Source organism: Neopsephotus bourkii, unplaced genomic scaffold (genome assembly GCF_033783945.1).
Source record: "Neopsephotus bourkii isolate Nb327-2 ecotype Australia unplaced genomic scaffold, CSIRO-AGI_Nbou_v1 NB_1120, whole genome shotgun sequence".
NCBI lineage: Eukaryota > Metazoa > Chordata > Aves > Psittaciformes > Psittacidae > Neopsephotus > Neopsephotus bourkii.
This window is the reverse complement of record NW_026901606.1, coordinates 314,481-334,347: the sequence shown is the minus strand read 5'-3', so window position 1 is coordinate 334,347 and position 19,867 is coordinate 314,481. Positions and strand designations below refer to the sequence as shown.

Below are 19,867 nucleotides of genomic sequence, written 5' to 3'. Positions count from 1 at the left end.
TTTAGAAAGAGTAACTTGTAGAAGCCATGACCAGCGAGGTAAAGAGGGCTGGACCATAAGATCAATTCAGACCTAGGTATGTTCAATTGGTATTCTGTCCCTGACAGTGGATATCTGGGATGACAAGAATGGAGCTGGCTGTCAGTATTCCCTAGCCTCCAGCAGTTTGCAACTGCAATGCCAGAGGTGGCATCTTTGTATTAGTAGCCCTCAATGGATTTCTCCATTTTATCTTGCTGTCTTTTGACGCTTGGAGACTTCTTCAGCATGCTGGTAGTATTGGCTGGTAGAAAATCCATTGTGTGTCCTGTGTGAAACGAGTGTTGAGCTGGCTGCAGTAGTGCTGGTAGCAGCCTTTCTTTTTAATGTAAACTGCGAGCTAGTGCATGGGTTTAAGCATTTGCTGTGTCCTTGCAAGGAAGGTATTTTTGTTGGGGCAATACAAAACAGCATGGATGACTGCATGTCGCCCCAAGGAAATGTGGGTTGAGGTAAATGCTGACTTGCAAAGTTAGCTTGGATATATTATTTTTCTCTGTGTTTATTTACCTTTCTGTTGAGTTTTCTACTAGATTGGATGAGAACATTACCCTGACCTGCCTACTGTCAGCTTGATTCCTGCATTTTCTTGTGCTTAAGTAGTGCATTACAACGTCTGGATTATAAACACGCCAGGGGAATGTTTTAAATCCTGCAAGTGGGGATTTGCAACCTAAGTCTTGTGGAAACATTCCTACTGAAATTGGGTTATATTAAACCTCCCCAAAGTGTGGACTCACATTGTGGACATTGCTCGCTTGTCCAAGTCATCCACTTGTTTACTGGCAAGAAATTCAGGAACTTTGCATATCCTCCTCCCCTTGCTCCTGGGTGAAATTCACCCTTTGATAAGTGTTGCTGTGGTCTGTGAAACCCTTTGTTTGTTCTTGAGTGATCAAAATAAGTCTGATGCAGGATTTTAGGTGACTCGGACGTCGTGAAAGAGAATTTCAGGCAGGAGGTTAAAATTCCTACAGCAGGATAGGCAAAGATAGGGGATCTCTGTATGCAAATGCCCCCAGAGGAGAGAATGGGAGCAGAACCTGCAGAAATGCGGTGTGAAGAAAGAATAAGTTAACATGTACAAGGAAGAGAGGGAGGAAGGAAAAAGGATATCTGGCAAGTAATTTATAAATATCACCAGAGATGTGAGAGAAGCCAGCATTCCAAGCACTGCAAATGGGGAGCTGGCACTCATGTTGTCTCTGGTAGGCAAATGGTCATCCCTGTTCCTGGAACGTTACTTAATGTGGGATGTAGTCACCTTTGGATATAACTTAAGGGGTTGGGTGGGAAAGGGTGTTGTGAGTTACAGCAAAGTCTTGTATCTGAGGATACAGCCTCTGATTTCAACCTTTGATCTCTGCTGCATCTGGGGTGGGGGAAGAGTTCAGCAGATGGTTTTAAAAGCTGAGCAGGTCACTGCCAGGAGAGCCAGAAACCGGAGAGCCACAGGGAGGAGAGTCCCAGTGGTACCCACTTCTGCGGAAGAGAGAGCATCCCACTGAACAGTGGTCAGTGAGTTTGTATGTATGTACGGTATGCGGTGGCTTGCTTGGGTTGAGGGAAACCAAGGGAGTCCTTGTATAGACAGGTGAAGCTGCATTAGACTTGGGTTTGATTTGTCATGGTGCTGTCTTTTAACAACAAAAAATCACATCCAACCAAATAAAACAAATGTAGAAAGTAATTGTATAGTCTAAGAATAGTCCCCAGTTGATTTAATTACAGAATGGAGGACTGTGATTGTATATGTTGGTTCCAAAAGGAAAAATGTTCAACAAATGAAGAAGATGGTAATATCAGCAAGATTGAGATGTGAGGGCCTTGATTGTGCAAGAGACCTGGAATTTCTTTATTTTGAAGTTGTTGATGATAGCCTTACCTGGTTTCCTAAACGGGAGGAAAAATAGTGGATAATGAGTATCTAGAAGTGATCAATGAATAAGTAGGTCTAAAAAGGTAAGAGGAATAAAGCAGGAAGCTTATAGGGAATGGTGGGTGGAGAAATGGGAGAAATGGGAATTCCAGACATGTATAACTTCATAAAAAAAGAAACCTTAGTAAAAGGAAAGCGCCTACCAGTGAATGTGAGTCAGGCCATGTCTATGCGAAGACAATTTTCTCATGATTTTCCTCTGCTCCAGTAAAAGGGGAATTAAGAGGTGGAGGTTTCAGTGCTTTCTGGGTAAAGGAAAGAGAAGCTATCAAGGATGAGGAGAGATAGGGTCATTTGAAAGAGCTGACAAATGAAATTACATGCACAATGCAACTAGAGAACAACAAATGAACTGTAATGCCTCCATTCATTTAAATAAGACCTCGAAAATTATAGGGCTGTAATTTTATTTCAGTGGTGTAGCAGGGCCTGAACAATATTGAGGGGAGGAAAAACACAAATGTGGTAAGGGTAAGTAAGGGCACAGATGTAAGAAAGCAGGGCCTTCCAGGAGGAAATCAAACAGTTTAGTGAACAGTTATTAAAAAGGAAAAAATCAAAATGCAAAAGTTTTCCTTGAAGTGGGTGTTGGAGAAAGAGCTGCTGTGATGCCACATGGAAATTAAGAACAAACCTGTAGAAGATGAGGGCTGGGGCTGAGGAACTTTAAGGTGGCAAGGACATGGCTGAGAGCGTGGTAACTGAAAGGGGTAATATCCCATGAGAGGATGGTCCTGTGCCCTCCTTAGTGCTGCTGTCTCCACAAACTATGGGGGTGCCACAGGAGAAGTGAGCGAGAGTATCAATGTGTCCCATTACTGTTTATTGCTCAGGCTATTAAACTGTTAAAATAGTCCCTAAAGTTCAGTTCCCCCAGGCCAGCCTCTGCAAGACTTGTTTTACAGTCAGGGAAGTAAAAGTCAGTTTATATGATTTTTATTTCCTAGTGTACACTAAGTTTTCATTTATCTTCAGTTCCTCTGTTTGGTTTTCTGTATTACGTAAGAAATTGCCTTGATAAAGGAAAGCTGGACAAGGAAACTGATACCGGAATCTGATTTTATGCTAATGTCTTCTTAATAAATCTGCCATTAAACAGAAAATGAGATTCACTGAACAAATATATTCATCGTGTGAGACTTGTAAAGGTGGTGCACAATTAGTCAAGGTTTTACAAGAGGAATGAATTGGTGGTAATAAAAAAATGACCTTTCTTGTTAATCCCTGAAAATATATTGGAAGTTCAGGCTCGACCTTTTTAAAGGGCTGCCAAAAGAGATGTGAATTTGAGGTGCCTGAGAAGTTTTGCATATTCTAAACTTTGGTAGACTGTGAATATCAAACATAATATTAAATAAGGGAACACGTCCTCACGATGCTCACCTCTTAATCAATTTTACTTTGCCTGATTTCAAAAGCACTAGGATACATCAATGTTTTTTTGCGAGCTTGGTATTCTCTAGTATTTGAGTAGCTTAAATTGGCTAGAATAAGCATAGATGAAAGAAACAGTGCAATGAAATGCAAATATGACAAGTAATAAAAGCTCTTAAGCATCTTGTCAGTGGACAGTCATTCCAACGTCACCACTATTACTCTTTAATTTAGGTTTCCTTTTAAAATCCCACCTATGGTAACAAAGAATAGTTAATTCTAAAAGACAACTATTCTTTCTATGGTAAAACTTTAATGATGAGGGATGATAAATTCTTCACCAGAATAACTTGTTCCATATATTCTGAATGCCAGTAATGGGGAAATAATGTTCAATGAATTTCCATAAGACTATTTTATTACTTAATATCAGAACAGGAGAAACTTTACAAGTGCCATCTGTCTTGCTGCTGAAATTGTACTGTAGCATCCCTCATCACATAACAGGACATTTTCATTATTATTTATTATTTTGCTGTGGTAAAAGACTTCTTAGTTGGCCTTCTCTTGGTATAGCAATGAAATCTCAGAAAACCCAGCAACTTGCTACCCTGGATTTCATCCAGGTTAGAAATTAAAGACTAGATACATTAAACAGGAGCTTTTGGGACCAATGTTTTCTCCAGTACGATTGGGGTTTGCTCAGCTGCTTTGGACAGGGGTTTAGGGCCATAGGGGTTTTCTTGTATGTTAGAAGTTGAGTAGTTCTTACGTGTGCATTTGCCAGGAAGTCCTTGCAGCAACAGCTGTAAAAGCAGATGAAAGAAAGTATGAAGTCAGGAGTATATCATTGTATACCTATACCTATACATCACCAGCTTAAAGTACCTATTTGGTTGGGGTTTTTTTAATTTCTATATGGTTCCAGTAGTGTCCCCCTACTTACAGTTTGGTTCCACACTACACCTCTCAAGAGGCAATGCACTTTCAGATAGATGCAAATTGCATTGAACTTTTCCTAAGGTCCTGGGATTTTTCTTCTCTCTTTTTGCAAGGTAAGCAAAGGTCCCTCTCTCCCCAGTTAGCTGACTATGGTTCAGCAAAATGTGTCCAGCTGATTATCTGTACTTGCTGCTTCCCATTAGCCTTTTCCTCTCAGCTTCACTTGCTTCTGAGTTTGCAGTATATGAAGGTAATAAATCACCTTTTATCCACAAAGATGCAGGTGCACCTCCCTGCTACTCCTTGCTGTCGTACCTCCTCCTCTCTGGTTTAATGCGTTGACCTTGACAGGAGCCTTATGGACTAACTCCTGAGAGGTAGTGCTTTTCCTTTTACCCTCATTTTATTTTAACGGGCAGGGAAAATGGGAAGAATGCAAGTGAGTGAATGCCCTCTTTGATCTGTGTTGCTCCTGAGCATAATCTGCTAACCTGGCAGGCACCAGGCATAAGCAGAATTGCTGCCCCTAAGTAGCAAGATACATCAGCCTCTTTGCAAGTAGTTGCTTACACTTTGCTTTTTGGCTTGACGGAATCATACAGGCAAGAGAGCCTTGTCCCCTGCAGAACAGGAGAGCTGGACATGCTGTGGGGCCATTCTGCTGTTCACATAATGGGAATTATTCTTTTCAGGAGGGATAACACAGAATCATAGGGTTTTCCACCCACATCTGAAAAATACACAATGAGGCATTTACCCTAAAAACATTACAACTGCATCATCTGGTTCTCTCTGGTGAGACTGTTGCAGGAGCAACCTCCAGAAGCCAACTCCTGAAGTAAGACACCGAGCTACTGGCTGGATACAGGAGAGAAGAGAAAGCAGAGGCTTTAACTTCGGTTGTGAATGAGGTCTGTCCCTGGAGGTGGAAGCTGTGGGAGAGCTTTGAGGGTGTGTATATTTAAAATACTGGTAGAAAGGGTATTGGGAGGGAAGGGTGATTTTGGTTGTGTTAGAACTGTACAACAGCAAAAGATCAAGGCTTTGAGAGTGGGTGATCCTCTGTACCTCTAAATTATATCACTATGCTTTAAAATTGTGTTACTGATTACACGATATGCATATTCTGTAAAACACACATATCCTTTGCCCTGTAGGACAGCACAAAGGGGATTTTGCTCTGAAATCTGGATTGACCATGTCTCCTCCAGTCTCTTCAGACCTGGGCTATGTACCCCCTGATGGCGGATGGGGATGGGCAGTGGTGTTCGGAGCCTCCATCTCAGTTGGGTTTGCATATACCTTTCCTAAAGCTTTCACAATCTACTTCAAAGAGCTCCAGGCTGTTTACAGCATCTCCTACAGCCAGATTGCCTGGGTAACATCCATCATGTGTGCTACCACCTATGGAGGAGGTAAGTAAGGCAAGACCATATTTTTCTTTGGAAAAAAGGAGGTTGGAACCCTTGGTAGGGGAGAATATATTTCTTTGAGAAAGTTGTTGGGAAGCTCTAACTGCAAGTTTGGCTTTCTGTTTTCTGATGATGTGCATTGGCAAAACAGAGAAAACCATTACTGTTGAGTATTTTATTGACAACATATATGATGCCATCAATTCTTGTTATTTCATTGGAAATCTTGCTATGTGTGGGGAGAGGCCATGGTGGGGTTATTTGAGTCTTGGACAGTTATTTTAGTATATTTAGTACTGTCTTTAGTTCTGTTCCTACTCTTGGCTTTCTGTTTGAAACAAAAAATGTGTTGCTTGCATTCATGATACTGGATACTTGAAACTTTGGTGAACATGCATGTAAATCTTGAGACAGGATGCAAGTATGTCTTTCCCTAATTCTATTGCTAGAATTTTGCTGCAGATAATTTATTAAAGGATGGTGATTGTCTCTGCTGAATTTTTCTGAAAGAACAAATGTGCCCACCAGTTACTTGAAGTTAAAAGGTTCACTGGGTATTTGTACCTTGGCTGCAAAACTTGCTGTTGCACAAAGGTGTTGTGAAGGTACTGCTTGTCCTCATAATTAAATCCTAGAGTGGATATGCTGAGGGATATTTCCCTCAGATACTGATGCTAGGTATCAGTCTGCCACTTTGATCCGAGAAGCTGTTGTGTATCTTGTTGTTAATGGTTAGTAGAGGACCGTCTTGCTTTTAGGTCATGTTGCTTGTGAGTTTGGGGGTTACTTCTGGGCTCTTAGCTGGCTCTTAGATCCTCTTAGCTTGTTTTGCAAGGTTGAAAGGTAAAAGGATTAACACTTAAAGAAAACAAGAGCAGTCACACCAAATCACATCTACCCAAACCTGTATTCTTCCTCAAATGAGGTCATGGACACACACTTTGGGAAAGACTATTATAACAAAGTTGTAGATGGAGGGATCCTCTCTGTATCCCCTTGCTTTCAGGATGGTGCAGTTTGGAGGCTTCTTGGGTCACGTAATATAGGCACCAGGGGTGCAGCCTGTGTGCAGAAGTCATGCACACTTATCTCGTGTATTTTAGGAACTGGTTTTACATGGCAATAAAAAGAGACATTTTGTCATTGATACGGATGGATTAAGTTGAAAGGGGAAAATTATCAGTAGAGCTCATCTGGCACTTGGGACAGTGATACACATTGCTCTGTCAGTGCTGCGAGCAATACCTGTGAATCTGTGGACAACCTGTGTGTACTCCTTTGACAGCTCATGCCTTGTGTTATTACGTGTGTGATTCCCAAGATAACAGCATTCCTTGGAAAGCTGGCACAGGAGCAAGCGACTTTGACTTACTGATTTGAATCCAGCCTGTGTCAAGGGATATTACACCTGTGACTCTGTGGACAACCTGTGTGTACTCCTTTGACAGCTCATGCCTTGTGTTATTACGTGTGCGGTTCCCAAGATAACAGCATTCCTTGGAAAGCTGGCACAGGAGCAAGCGACTTTGACTTACTGATTTGAATCCAGCCCCTGTCAAGGGATATTAAATGAGTCTCAGCCCATTCACAGCGGGCTGGTGCTGGTGTTGCTAACCCACCAGGGGTGATTGGCATGCTCAAGGTTTGGGATGTATGTGACTAGGAAGAGCCTTTTCACATCTGGCTGTGAGGCCGGTCAGCGAGGAGACTTTGCTGAGTTCTTTGGGCTATTGTCTCCACTGCACATAGACAGAAAGGTTCAGTTCCAGGGTTATTAAATCAGCAGCTATATTGTTCACCTATTTCCCCTTGAAACAGTGAATGTGTATTTTCTGGCTGCTGTTTGGCTCTGGTGGTTTCATACACTGAGAAGGGCTAACAGACTCTGGGCAAGAGACTGAGGACAGGTTCAGGCTGTGGGCTCTGTCAGAGGGCTCATTTTTCATTTCCTCATGTGGCTCTTCAGGGCCCTCTGAAAATTGGATGTCTGAAACTGAGCATTGAACATTAGACAGGTTGAGTTGACTGGTTCAGATTTTTGGCTTTTCATTTTCTACATTCCCTGAGCTAGGGCCCTCAACACCTGATGAAGATACAGGGGAGAGTACATCAAAGAGGACTGCTGTCAGTGATCTTGATGGGGGCAGAGGCCATTACAGGATAAACCCTGTGGTTTTCTTCATTGATTTTTACGTACAGACTTTTATGAAGTCTTATTGCTGCAGAGCTATCATTAAAACTATGGTACATGCTAACAACAGGAGGGTGTCAGCATAAAGAGGAAAATACAGGATGCTGTGAAGCAAAATGACTTTTCCTTTGCAGCATTGCATTTACCTTTACATAGACCTTGAGCTAAGATCTCAGTGCTGGTAGGGGGGTTCCGTCCCTTCTTGTCTGGTGTTTTCACAAACATTGCTGCAAGAGCCCCTTTCCTCTCTGGGGTTTGTCCTGTGGTCTTGTAGCTGTTGCTTTTGACCTCAGTTTTTACCCACCATAGTATCTGGGTTTAAAAAAGAAACAAGAATCCCAAAGTATGAAACAAATAGACCTTGGATACAATAAAAAGTCTTGGGAAGCATCCCTGTGTAGCAATTACACTCTACTAGAATTAATTAAGATTAGTTACCTCCTCTGTGCAAACAGTTAATAATTCTAAACATTTCCCTGTCATGTTCCAATCTTTCACTTTTTGTTTCCAGTAAATAGTGTTGACAACTCCATAGATCTGAAAGCAGCAGCATGTGAATAGTAATAGAAGAGGGACTGGCAGTAACAGATTTAGGAGTTTCATCTCAGGGAATAAATATCTTTGGGTGCACAAGTAATTGAATACTCAGTTTGATCTTTCTTTCAGCTACACCAGCGTACGTCTAGAGCAATTTTGTAGCATTCAGGGAAGCTGCACATTGTATTTGAGGGAGGAGGAAAGCACCAGCAGAGCCTGCTCAGAGTGGCTGAGGACATGCAAGGGATGGATCCCTTTGGGGAAAATTATACCTTTAAACCCCAACTTTAGTATTACGATATTCAGAAATGCTACAGCTAACTACATGAGTAGTCGTTTGGGACAGCATGTGTTTCTTTGCACTAGACTGATTAAAACAAAAAGCTTCAACAAACACTGAATATTATTAGTGGATGAAACTGTGGCTGTTCTGAAGTCAGCAGGCACCTTGCCATCACCTTTTGTGCAGCCAGATTTCACCTTTCAGCTTCAGTGGTTGATCTGCTGATCTATAGCAGTAGGAACCTGGCAAATTTCAGCCCCAAGCGTGGCATTTGGGAAAGGGGGACTGGAAATCAGATGAGATTTTAGCAACGAGTTCTGTGTCTGTAAACTCTTGGTTTCACAAAGGTCTCCAGGAATGTTAAGCGATGGAGTGCCCTATAAACACAACCTAGATAACAGGTGCATCCTTGAAGCCTGTATTATGAGGAGTCATTTCTGTGGCACTTAGGGGGCTCTTGGGAAGGTCAGTCTCTAAAGCCAGGATTACAGCAAGCCTGAGCAAATAATACATGTGGACCGAAAGTCTTCTCCTTTTGATCTTGTGGGGCAACATGGATGTACATTGTCAATAGTTCAACAAGCTCCTAAAGAACAATCTGTGTAAGAACTTGAAAGTTAATACTAAAGCATCATGCTTGATCTGCTAGACAACGGTCATCCACAAAGGCAAAGCAACACAGAAAAAGCAGGTGCAGGAGCCTGTCTGGGTTTACCTAGAGTAATTCTGTGTATTAAGTCACCCAGTGTTAAGGCCACAGAGGGCTGATCAGCCTTGAGTGATATTACACACAGCTATCCACACCACATGATGCATGAACTCATCTCTTCCCATGTTAGACTGTGTGGTTGCTTCCTTTCTGGTACGTTACCGTCACTGCGTATCTTCCTAAGCAAAGGGATGCACAGGATCACATGAAAATAATTACTGGAGGTAAAACTGGGATTATGCAGTGACTCTAAACTGTCTGAAAGTACAGAGAACATGCTCTGGGGTGGAGAAAGCTGCTGTCTCTGTTGCTGGTTTAACCTGGTATCCTTAGTGGGATCAGCTACCCTGTGACAGCATGGAGGATCTGGAGCGTGGTATGTGTGTGACAGTTTGTGTTTAACCAGGACTTCCCATCGTTGACATGGCAGAAATGTAGGTTATTTATTTTTAGCATGCTTTTGCTTCAAAATAAGAACAAGAAGGCAAAGTAGTAAGGCAAACTGGAATAAGATGGGATATAGTGCTGATGTTACTTTGACAACACTAAAGCACCTTTATTCACTGCATATTTACCTTGAGTCAAAAGCTGTGAGCCTGTTATCCTGCAAAGAAACCTCACAGCAAGGAAAACAAGGCTTAAGTGTTTTCTCCCACCCCCTGGAAGTGGAGAACCAGGGGGTAGGAAGGCATAGGTTCCCTCTGCACACAGTGATCTCCAGCAGAGTTCCCTTTCATTTTGGTACAAATGAAAGAGCAACCTGCTTTGCTCTGGCTAATGTGTAATTACACCTTCAACAGAACCTTATGCCCCAACCTTTTGTTTGCCTGTCTTTGTGTGCACAGGCTGAAAAGCCACCAGGCTCTGCATTCAGCTGTGTTTGGAACAAACCACAGTATTTGTCCTAATTTTCAACCATTCTCATCTTGGCATAGCCAGACATCTGCCATAAAAGCTAATAGCTAAATTCTGGATGCATCTTTGAGTACTTCAACAGAGTTGTTTTTCCCTTTCTGTGCAGTCGTTTTCCAAATATAACAGAGGAAGATCCTACTGGGATTAAAATGTAAATGAGATGAAGATGCAATAGCAAAGGAATAATTTGTTTTAATTCCCCAGTGAAAACGTTCTAGTTATTAGATTTAGATTAATTGTGGCCATCTCTTTCCTAACCAAAATGTTTTGGTTTCAGCTGCTGATTAAACTCCTGCAACAGGGGAAAAACAGCAGAACTGATGTCACTGCTCAGTTTATTTTATCACCTCCAGGAAAGCAGCACATCCAGCAGCAATGCTGCATGCACCTGGGTGGTTTGATGGCGTGGATGCAGAGCTGGGGCCATCCGAGAGGTTTGCTAGCTCTGGAGAGATTATTTTGTGTTGTATGAGCCCCTCTGCCTGGCCTCTTGCTATTAATACTGGGGTTTAGCAAAAAGCAAACTGGGCATTTCATAACTTTCTGTTTTAACCTCTCCTTGACCCCCTTGTAAAACATTACTCAGTGGAATGCAAAGCCACGAGGCCCTGCCAGCATCCCAGGTGGTTCTGAGCAGTGCCAGCACCGACATCCCTTGACTTCACATGGTGCCAGGGACACATTGAGCTGGTGACTGTCCACAGCACAGCATCTTACATAGTGGTAAAGAGGTTGTGTAGGAATTCAAGTTCCCTCTGAACTAGCCATAAGGATGTAAAGGGATGCAGGTACATGGACCCACATGCCCCATTTGGACCCACATGCCCCGTTTGGACCATGTGTTGGTACTGCATTGGTGGGGTGCTGCCCCCATCCTTCCTGCTGCTCAGTGCTCTGAGAGCTGCTGGGCAGGATGAGGTTCCCTTTAATTAAAACCTTGAGTATGAAAATATTAGTGGTAAATCCATGAATGCTGGAGGTCTTGTGGCTAAACACTGAGGAATGTGTTGTATCAGCCTGGTCGTGCTCAGTGGTGAGGAGAACAGAGAGGTATGAGGGCAATTCTGTGCTTGCCAGAGAGGGTACTATTGATCTCTTCCCAGGTCTATGTTTTGCAATTGCATCTGGTTGGGGTCCAGAGCCAAGAGTTTTACTGAATTGAAACCTTTTCCCAGGTAACAATCTATATTATTATGGTTTGATCCCTTGGAAAAAGTTAAGAAGATTATTAGGAAAATAAATGGGTGGGCCTATTTTCAGAGGACTGCAGTATCTGTCTCCTAAGAGGAGAGTAATGGCGTCACGTCCTGGGCCACGGCGTTCAGCCCTTTGGTTTTGTGGACAATTGCTGCTTAATAATCTCATTCATTAATTCAGAAGCTCCATTTTAACTGTGGTTATGGATTGTGTTTCACTGCTGATGTATTTTATGGGCAAATGGAAAATGACAGTCGAATAGTTGTAAGAAATGCAGGTGTGCCATGGAAGTGAGGACTGCAGGCCCTTTAAAGCAGCACAGAGTTACCTGTTTAGGTGCTCATTTATCAGACACTGTTTTCATGCAACAGAGATAGGTATGGATTTATTTATTTAGCGTGGAAGCAATCTCTAAAGCCTTTAATTGACTTTCAAAGACTCAATGAAGGAAAAACTGTTGGGGTTATGGAGATGTAGCCCCTACCTTTGGCTGTAAAAAAATGCCTTGCATAAAGGCTTTGAACAAAATTCTTTCCAAATACCAAAGTGGTGCACTTGAGAATAAATAGAAATGCTTTCCATTCTCAGGTGAGCCCATTTCTTTCCTTTTCTTTTCCAGGAAAAGAAAAAGCACTCAAGTTGTCAACACTTGTAACTGGTTTTCTGTGACCTTATGTTGCTCCCTGTGAGGGTGCTGAAGCACTGGCACAGGTTGCCCAGAGAAGCTGTGGCTGCCCCAGCCCTGGTAGTGTTCAAGGCCAGGTTGGACAGGGCTTGGAGCAACCTGGTCTAGTGGAAGGTGTCCCTTCCTGTGGCAGGGGGTTGGAATTGGATGAGCTTTAAGGTCCCTTCAACCCAAACCATTCTAGGGTTTTAAATATTGTTCCTCAAAGCTTAGGTTTCAATAATGACTGATGTTGGTCCATTTGATTTTAAAAATCATGATTAAAAATATCTGTGGGAGCTGTCGTGGAAAGCTTTGCAGTTTGCGGAATAGGCCCTTTCTGTAGAATCATAGAATTCTGTGATTCTATGGGAAGGAAGGATTCTATGAAAAGGAAGTGAAAATGGACCCTTTTGGGAGGAGAGGAAGAGTTTGGTATTCTGCCTTGCTCCTGACCCCTCCTCCCACTTTGCCCCTCTTCTTTGGACAGCTCTGTAGTGGAGTGCTGGGAATGCACCACAATAGCAGTCACTCATTTATTTACATGGAGCACTGCGATAGGGGAGTGAGTCATTTGGAGAAGGTATTTGCAATTACAATCAATTTCTTTGCTGCTTGCCAGCAAATTAAAACCCTGCCCTGCAGGAAGCGTCTGCTCTCTGTGGATGGGTGAGCGGAGACTGCCCCTGGGGAGCCTCTGCTCCCCAAATGGAGGGGGAGCACTCACACAGGCAGCTACTGTGAGATGAGCCCAGTCCTCCCCACATTGCTACTTAGTCCTTTTTGACCTAGGGAACACACTGTTTCTGCTGTCAGACCCACGCTCTGCTCTCAGGATGCTGTGCGTTGCTTGTGAGCATCCAGAGCAGCATCATGAGGGCAAAGAGTAATCATTTTCAGACATCTTCAGAAACCATTTCTTTGCCCCCAGTACCTCCTGCTGCAACTGGTTTCCTGCTCCAGTTTTGAGTTTGCCACCAGTCTGTGAGCACATGTACACAGAAGCTGTCATATCACGGTTTGCTGAAGTAACATGCTTTAATATGAGACCAAATTTAGTGTTGGAAGGAAAGGCCCATCTTCCAGTTGAGGTCATGGGTGCTTCTTCATCCCTTTACTCCTGGGTGTTTCCATCTGTCCTCCCCACTTTCCACACTGCTGCTGATGTTGTGCCCAAGTTCAGTCTCTGGTGTGTTTATGTAGATTTGGTCTGAGCTGTTATTTTTGGGGGGCAGAACACAGAAACCAGCCTCTGAAACAAACTTTATTCCTGTTTATGAGGAAAAACTCCACTAATCCAAACCCTCATCCCTCTGTAGTAAAATAGAGGGAAACAGCCCTGTCCCCTGGGCTTATCCTCTTGTTCAGCTGCAGGCAGGGCTTTCATGCTGGAGAGACTTTAATTGTCTCCTGTGATGGCAGACTGCCCACCATTGCACTTTGCTCCTTTGTGTGTGCAAGACTATGTTGGAGAGGCGATGCAGTAAAAGCAGGTATCCTCATGGCCCCTAAAGTGGGTCTGGGCTGTATGAAAACAAGACTCTCCAGGTCATCCTGGAGCCCTTCTACCTGAGAGTAAAGGCCTTCTGGTCATTTTAAGTTTACTCAGTTTTATAGGAAGAAAGAAATAGTAGTAATAAAGCATCCTACAGGCATATTGTAAGGGCATTTTAAAGCTCTAGGTTTATTGTGCCAGGGAAACTACTGAGTAAGGCAGTGATTTTTATTTTTTTTCCCATTCCTCTTCATTATTGCTTAATTATGTATGTAGAAAAATAGGATTTACAGTAATGCAGTGTCTGTTTTGAGAGTGTTGGAGGGAGGATGGAAATAAGGCGGAGCAGAGCTCCCTATTTCATCACAGGTTGACATGGTTGTACCTGAACCAAAAGTGGTGCCACTGTTGAAATTGTGTTGTTAGTTCAAGATTAGAGAATAAACACCAGCCAGGAGCAGCAAGCTGAGTCCCCCATTCCTTGGGGAAGGAAGAGCTGTGTACAGGCCCAGAAAGGTGTGAGATGGGATAGCAGCCAAACCTCACAGAGACCCTCATGAGCAGGGATTTGCTCTTCCTGGACTGCCTGGGAAGGGTTCCCAGCATCCCCATGCAGAGGACCTCCATCTCAGGCAGGGGGATCCCACAGCCCCCTTTTTCATTGCTGCATGGTTGGTGTTCTAATCATGTAGTAAGAGGAGGAAATAAAAGTGTGAACAGCAACAGAACTTAAATGCAGATTTTAAACCCAGCTCATTTCCACACACTGAGCTAGTGTGACTTGGGGGTTTGAGTGTTAGGTTGTCTTTTTTTTGGCTGAGTGCAGCTTTATAGGAGATTGGGGAAGAGTTGGTCTGAGCCTGAACACGCAGAGAAGCCAAGGGAGAAAGGGAAGCTCTGCTCAGGGGAACTGGAAAGAAACTGCTGTGTTTGCAGTGCAGGCAGTGTGATTATTTGCAGACAGAAATGTGTTTTGCCAAACTGATTTGTAAAATCTGCCCAAATCATTCCCCAGTCTTCCTGGTTACACACAGAGGAAAGAAGGTCTCTTGTGGGAGGTGACAGGGTGCTGACACTCACTAACGGCTCCATATGAATGTCCCCAAAATTGAGGCTGGAAAGACATGAGGCTGAGTTCCTCCAAGAGCCAAGGGCTGTTACTTAAGGCAGGGGGAGGCAAGGTTGAGCAAGATGCATGTCTCCAGCGAAAATTGCAACTTTCCATCAAGGGCAAACATTGCTATCGCTTCCTGGAACAGACTTCGACCTAAAAGCCAGAATATACATGGAATGGGTGAACATAACCAGCGGGTGGATGACCGTGAGGCTGCGGTGCTGTGGAGGTACGGGACCAGAGAGCAGCTGGAGACTTTGTAAGGACGAGCACGGAGCTGGGATACTGGTGGGAACACAGGGAGGGAAAGAATTACTGTGGCTGCCTCCCGGGTGCCTCGGCTGGGAGTGCGTGTGTGTGCAGGGGAAGCTGGAGGGGAAAGGAACAAGCAGGAAAGCTGTAGAGTCCAGTGGGGGCCGGGGCAGGCTGGATCCGTGCCCGCCCCGTCCTGACCATCCTGTGCCATTCCAACCTCGTCCCGTCGGCCACAAGGGGCTTCGTGTCCGTGCTGTACTCCGCAGGTGGGTGCTGCCATGTTGGGGTGCGGGGTCCATGCATGTCTGGGGCTGCAGCCCAGCCTGTCTTGGGGCTGGAGACAGGCATGGATGGGGTGGTGCACTGGTTCTAATTCACCTCCACTGTGCGTATCTGGGACCATCCCACTCTCCCATGACCCCCGGTATGGATGCAGGAGGCTTTATGCCATATAACTGGTATATTCACTTCATCTCTCAAGTAACAAGTCATAGGACAAGAGCTAGCAGCCTCAAGCTGAACCAGGGGAGGTTTAACTTGGATATTAGGAGAAATTTCTTTACCAAAAGGGTGGTCAGGTTTTGGAATGGGGATAATGTGAGGTGTCCCTGCCCATGGTAGGAGGGTTGGAACTAGATGATCTTAAGGTCCTTTCCAACCCTAACCTATGATTCTCTAATCACCATCCCTGCGAGTGTTCAGAAACTATGTAGATGAGATCCAGAGTGACATGGTTTAGTGGGAGTCTCGGCAGTCCTGGGGTAAAGATTGGACTTGGTGATCTTAAAGGTCTTTTCCAAACTAGCTGATTCTGTGATTCTCAGATTCACATTAAAGATGTGAAGCAGCAGCATTGCAGCTTCAATCTGGTTATTTATTTCTAACTTCTCACCCCTGCCATTCTGTTTTCCCATTTAACATGAAGATACCAGTTGTATGGAATAGACTGGGGGTCTAGGACTGACTCTCCACCTTTGCACCTTGTGTTTCAGGCTTTCTGAGGAGCCATGCCACCTCCTGCTAACACAAGGCAAGCCCCCAGCCCACCGGACGGTGGCTGGGGCTGGGTGGTGGTCTTTGGTGCTTTCGTGTCTATCGGCTTCGCGTACGCATTCCCCAAAGGCGTAGCCATCTTCTTCAAAGAAATCCAGGATTTCTTTGGCACGTCCTATAGCGAGGTCGCGTGGGTCTCCTCCATCATGTTGGCCACGACGTACGGTGCCGGTGAGTAAACCTGCACCACCCCCTGCTGTGTGGTGCATTGGAAGGGCAGAAATAAGCCAGAAATGGAAACTCTGGGACAGGGCAGAAGGACATCTGCATGGGTACTATCAACAGGTTCATTTTATGATCATGTTTCCAATGTCCCTTAGGGAAATGAGTCTTGTGTGGAGCCTAAAGGGGTTGAGGGGAAGTTTTTCAGAGGTAAATTGGTGTTGGTGCAGGTCTTCAAACATGTCTGATGCCCACCTTATTTACTACTGGGTTCAAGCATCTTTTGACTTCTCTGGGTGCCTTTTGGCTTTTTGGAGGTTTCTAAATGCCTTGGGAATTGTGGTCCGTGAACAGTTTGGTGTTGACATTCCCTTTATTTTCATTTGGGGTTGCAGCACCTTTGCTGCTTTCCAATACTGCTTATTTCATTAATATGGGCACGGAGGCCTTTATAAAGCCTCTGCGTATCCAGAGGCCTTTATAAAGCCTCTGCACATCCAGAGGCCTGATCCTGGTGTGTTGTTGATGGTAGCAGTGAGCTCTCCTACTCGGAAATCAAATAACTTTCCATGGGCATCAGTGAAAACACTCTGAGAGTAGGCTGATGTGCAGTAGCTGGGCCTGGGTTTCAGCCGAAGGCGAGCGTGGAGTGAAGCAATAAATGAAGTAGCTGCTCGTTTCTTGTGGCAGCTTATAATTACAGCAGTGAAATCACCAGAGTTCATCATTCTTATCAGTTGCGAAGCAGTGCATAGAGCTCTGCTCTTCTTAAAATGATTCTGATAGCACTTTCATGGCTCAGTGAAAAACTTGGGCTGCCTTTGAGGCTGCAATGGTAAGTGGATGGGAACCACACTCTGTAATTGCAGGAAACTTTATCAATATTTATCTTGGCTCTTCAGGCAATTCTGAAAACATGCTGTTTCTTAAAAACAGGGATTCTTGTTTTGTTTTGTTTCCTTAATAATGCATTGCAGTGTTTTTTGGAGAGCACAGCTGAGAGTAAAGATGCTTTGTAAAGGTTTGTAAAGAGATGCTTGAATCAGAGCCTATAGTAATCCATTCCATCATAACCTATTGCAAAGGCTTGGTCCCACAGAAAGGAGCTCTGCAAGGGCTGAGAACTCAACAAATGGAGCACTTTTGAGGGCAAGACCCACACAGCTTAGGCCAGTGCCATTGTCCCAGGCCACACTTTTGGCCTCCCTGATGGGATGCTGAGCCCAAGCCCTAGGGAGTGCTGCCTCTTGGAGACAGATTTCCACTGGGGCTTGTTATTAAATGTAGATAAAAGCACTTTTGCGTCAACCCCATTAATATCAATAAGCAGTCTGCAGTGCAAAGGAAACAGGTTCTGTTTAGGCTCAACAGAAGCAAGTGGGTTGTGGTGGGAGAGGGAAACACTGCTGTGGGGAGGCAGGCAAAAGGACCACTTGTCATTTAGGTTACATTTAAATGCTGTTTTAAAAGGCTGGGGTAAACTATGTGGAATGTCTCTGAAGCAGTCAGGTGGGGAAAAAAAAAGCAAAGCATGCAGCCCATGCCTTTGGTGTGTTCAATTGTCTACATACGAGGGTCTGAGGAAGTTGGATGGTTTGAAAGTCAAAAAGATGGCTAATATTTGGTGCCAAAAGTATGCAAATGAGTGGAGGCTGCTGTAAAGTTCATGGTCTGGTACTAAAGTTAGGACATCACTGGAGCAGGTGAAATGCTGCTCTGGTCACCTCTGCCTTCTCCTGTCTGTAGATTTTCCAACCCACTTTCTTCTCTTTTTGTCCAAGTTTTCAAGCCAGTGGCTCTGTACCTGGAACATTGTAGTAGACTTTTATCCTAGTCAGCAGTCTTCTGCCTTTTATCAAGGAGTTTTAGCCTTATTCTCCCTTATGCTATTACATGGTAATATGGGGGATGATACATCTAGGTGCTTTTAGACTTAATGCAGGTGATTGTACTTTTGTACCTTCCCACTGGCCCTGCAGTTGCTCAGAGTTATGTCCATTTAATAGTCCTCCCCTCCTCTGCTCTGCTCTCAGATAAGATTTATGCTTGTTTGATCATCCTGTCTGCAGTGATCTGAGCTGAGACTCAGTCACTCAGTAGCTGCAGACAGGCGCGCGGTGGGAGTTTGCAGAACATGGAGCAAATGGAACACACGTGCCCAGGAGTGTATTTAACACATCTCATTTGATTGACTGAGCATTTAGCACCAGAGCAGTTTGACTTATGAATGACTTCAGTGATTTAGAAATTCTCATTAAAGGAACAAGGCTGCCCAAGTCTCGCTCTGCTGCGGTGCCTGTTAGAGCTGTTCAGATGCCCATGCAAAGCTTGATTTACTTTGCTGACAAACTAGAGAATGGTTTAACACTGGATTTTTGCTGATCTCTCCTGAAAAGAAGTTTCAAAAATGCCAAAGGAAGCATTCACCATAGTGCTGTGTAACTAGTGGAGTTATTAAACCAGGTAATTATTGCCATAGCTTGCCCATTCCTTTCCCGTATCGGTGGTGAGGCAGAACTGTCACTGTGTGGAGGTGCAGGGGGGTGCAGTCTACATCCATGTAGGAGCTGTGTTGGGGTGTAGAGTATATCCTATGTGAAGCATCAGGTCCGAGGGCTGGAGGGGATGAATGGTGCATTCGCTGGTGTCAGGTGTGGGCAACACAGCCATGAGAGGAAAGCACCAGCCTTGCTTCACCTCCATCAGCCGTGAATGGCAGTGATTTGGATCAAAAAGCGTTCCTGAAGCGTGCACAGGCTCTGCTGTTTGCTATCTCGGGGAAACGCTGCCGTGTCCCTGTGCTGTGCTGTGGCTCTCTGAGCCAAGACTCAGGGAGGCACATCCAAGCACAGAAGTCCCCTACAAGGACTGACCCAGCCAGCCGGTCTCCTCTATCCCTAGAGCTCTGGGCATCCGTGCCTGTAGGGCATGCAGGGTCTAATGGTTTCAGTGGCAACAGCTTTTGTTTGCAAACACCCTTAGGTGGTAGTCCCTCATTTCCTTGGCATGCTCCTTGTGTGGGGACTTGCTGCTAGGCTTCGCTGCTGTGTAACAGAGCTTATATTTGTGTTTCATAAATAATGCAAATGCCTGTGTTCTGAAAACACACGCGTGAACCTTCCCAAGTCTCTACTGGAGCAGCTGTTTTTACTTTGACAGCATGGATGCAGATTTACAGTGACCACCTGAGGCTTTAGCTTGTAGCACCAGAGCAGCTCCAGTTTTTCAGACTCAAACCGAAAGCCAGCAGCCGAGACTGTTTCTGCCCTTCACTTTTTGCTGAATTCCCCCAGGAAGGTGTTTTGTACCAGCTGAGGCTCTGGCAATATATATTGCAGAAGTTTTAATGTGTCTTATCCCCCAGTTTCTTAATCTGAACTAGGCTGCAGAAAACAATTCTGTCACTATAATACAAGTAGTAAAACAGATTAGTGTGCAGTAAAGTGGACAGCTTGGACTTTATGATCGGATGCTTGTAGTTCTCTCCAGCATTCACGTTCAGCAATTCCCTGCTTCCCACTGTGGAGGGCAAGCTGGGAGGTGTGTGAATGAGGAGCTCAAAGGAACATTGCTTTTCCCTGACCAA

At 44.4% G+C, this 19,867-nt stretch overlaps 1 protein-coding gene across 6 annotated transcripts in view; it reads left to right on the top strand.

Annotated features, from left to right (window-relative positions):
- The first annotated feature begins 316 nt into the window (after positions 1–316).
- LOC133217147 (monocarboxylate transporter 2-like) overlaps positions 317–19,867 on the top strand; it is a 41,999-nt gene continuing 22,448 nt past the window's right edge. The window contains exons 1-3 of one of the 6 annotated variants that reach the window (XM_061362311.1): positions 317–1,553; positions 5,105–5,245; positions 5,452–5,709. In XM_061362311.1, coding sequence (XP_061218295.1) covers positions 5,493–5,709 — 217 coding nt within the window. In that variant the 5' untranslated portion in view covers positions 317–1,553; positions 5,105–5,245; positions 5,452–5,492. Of the gene's footprint in view, positions 1,554–5,094; positions 5,246–5,451; positions 5,710–14,956; positions 15,071–15,255; positions 15,333–16,058; positions 16,291–19,867 lie in introns of those variants that run through there. The other 5 variants (XM_061362310.1, XM_061362312.1, XM_061362316.1 and 2 more) reach the window with 5 other exon arrangements.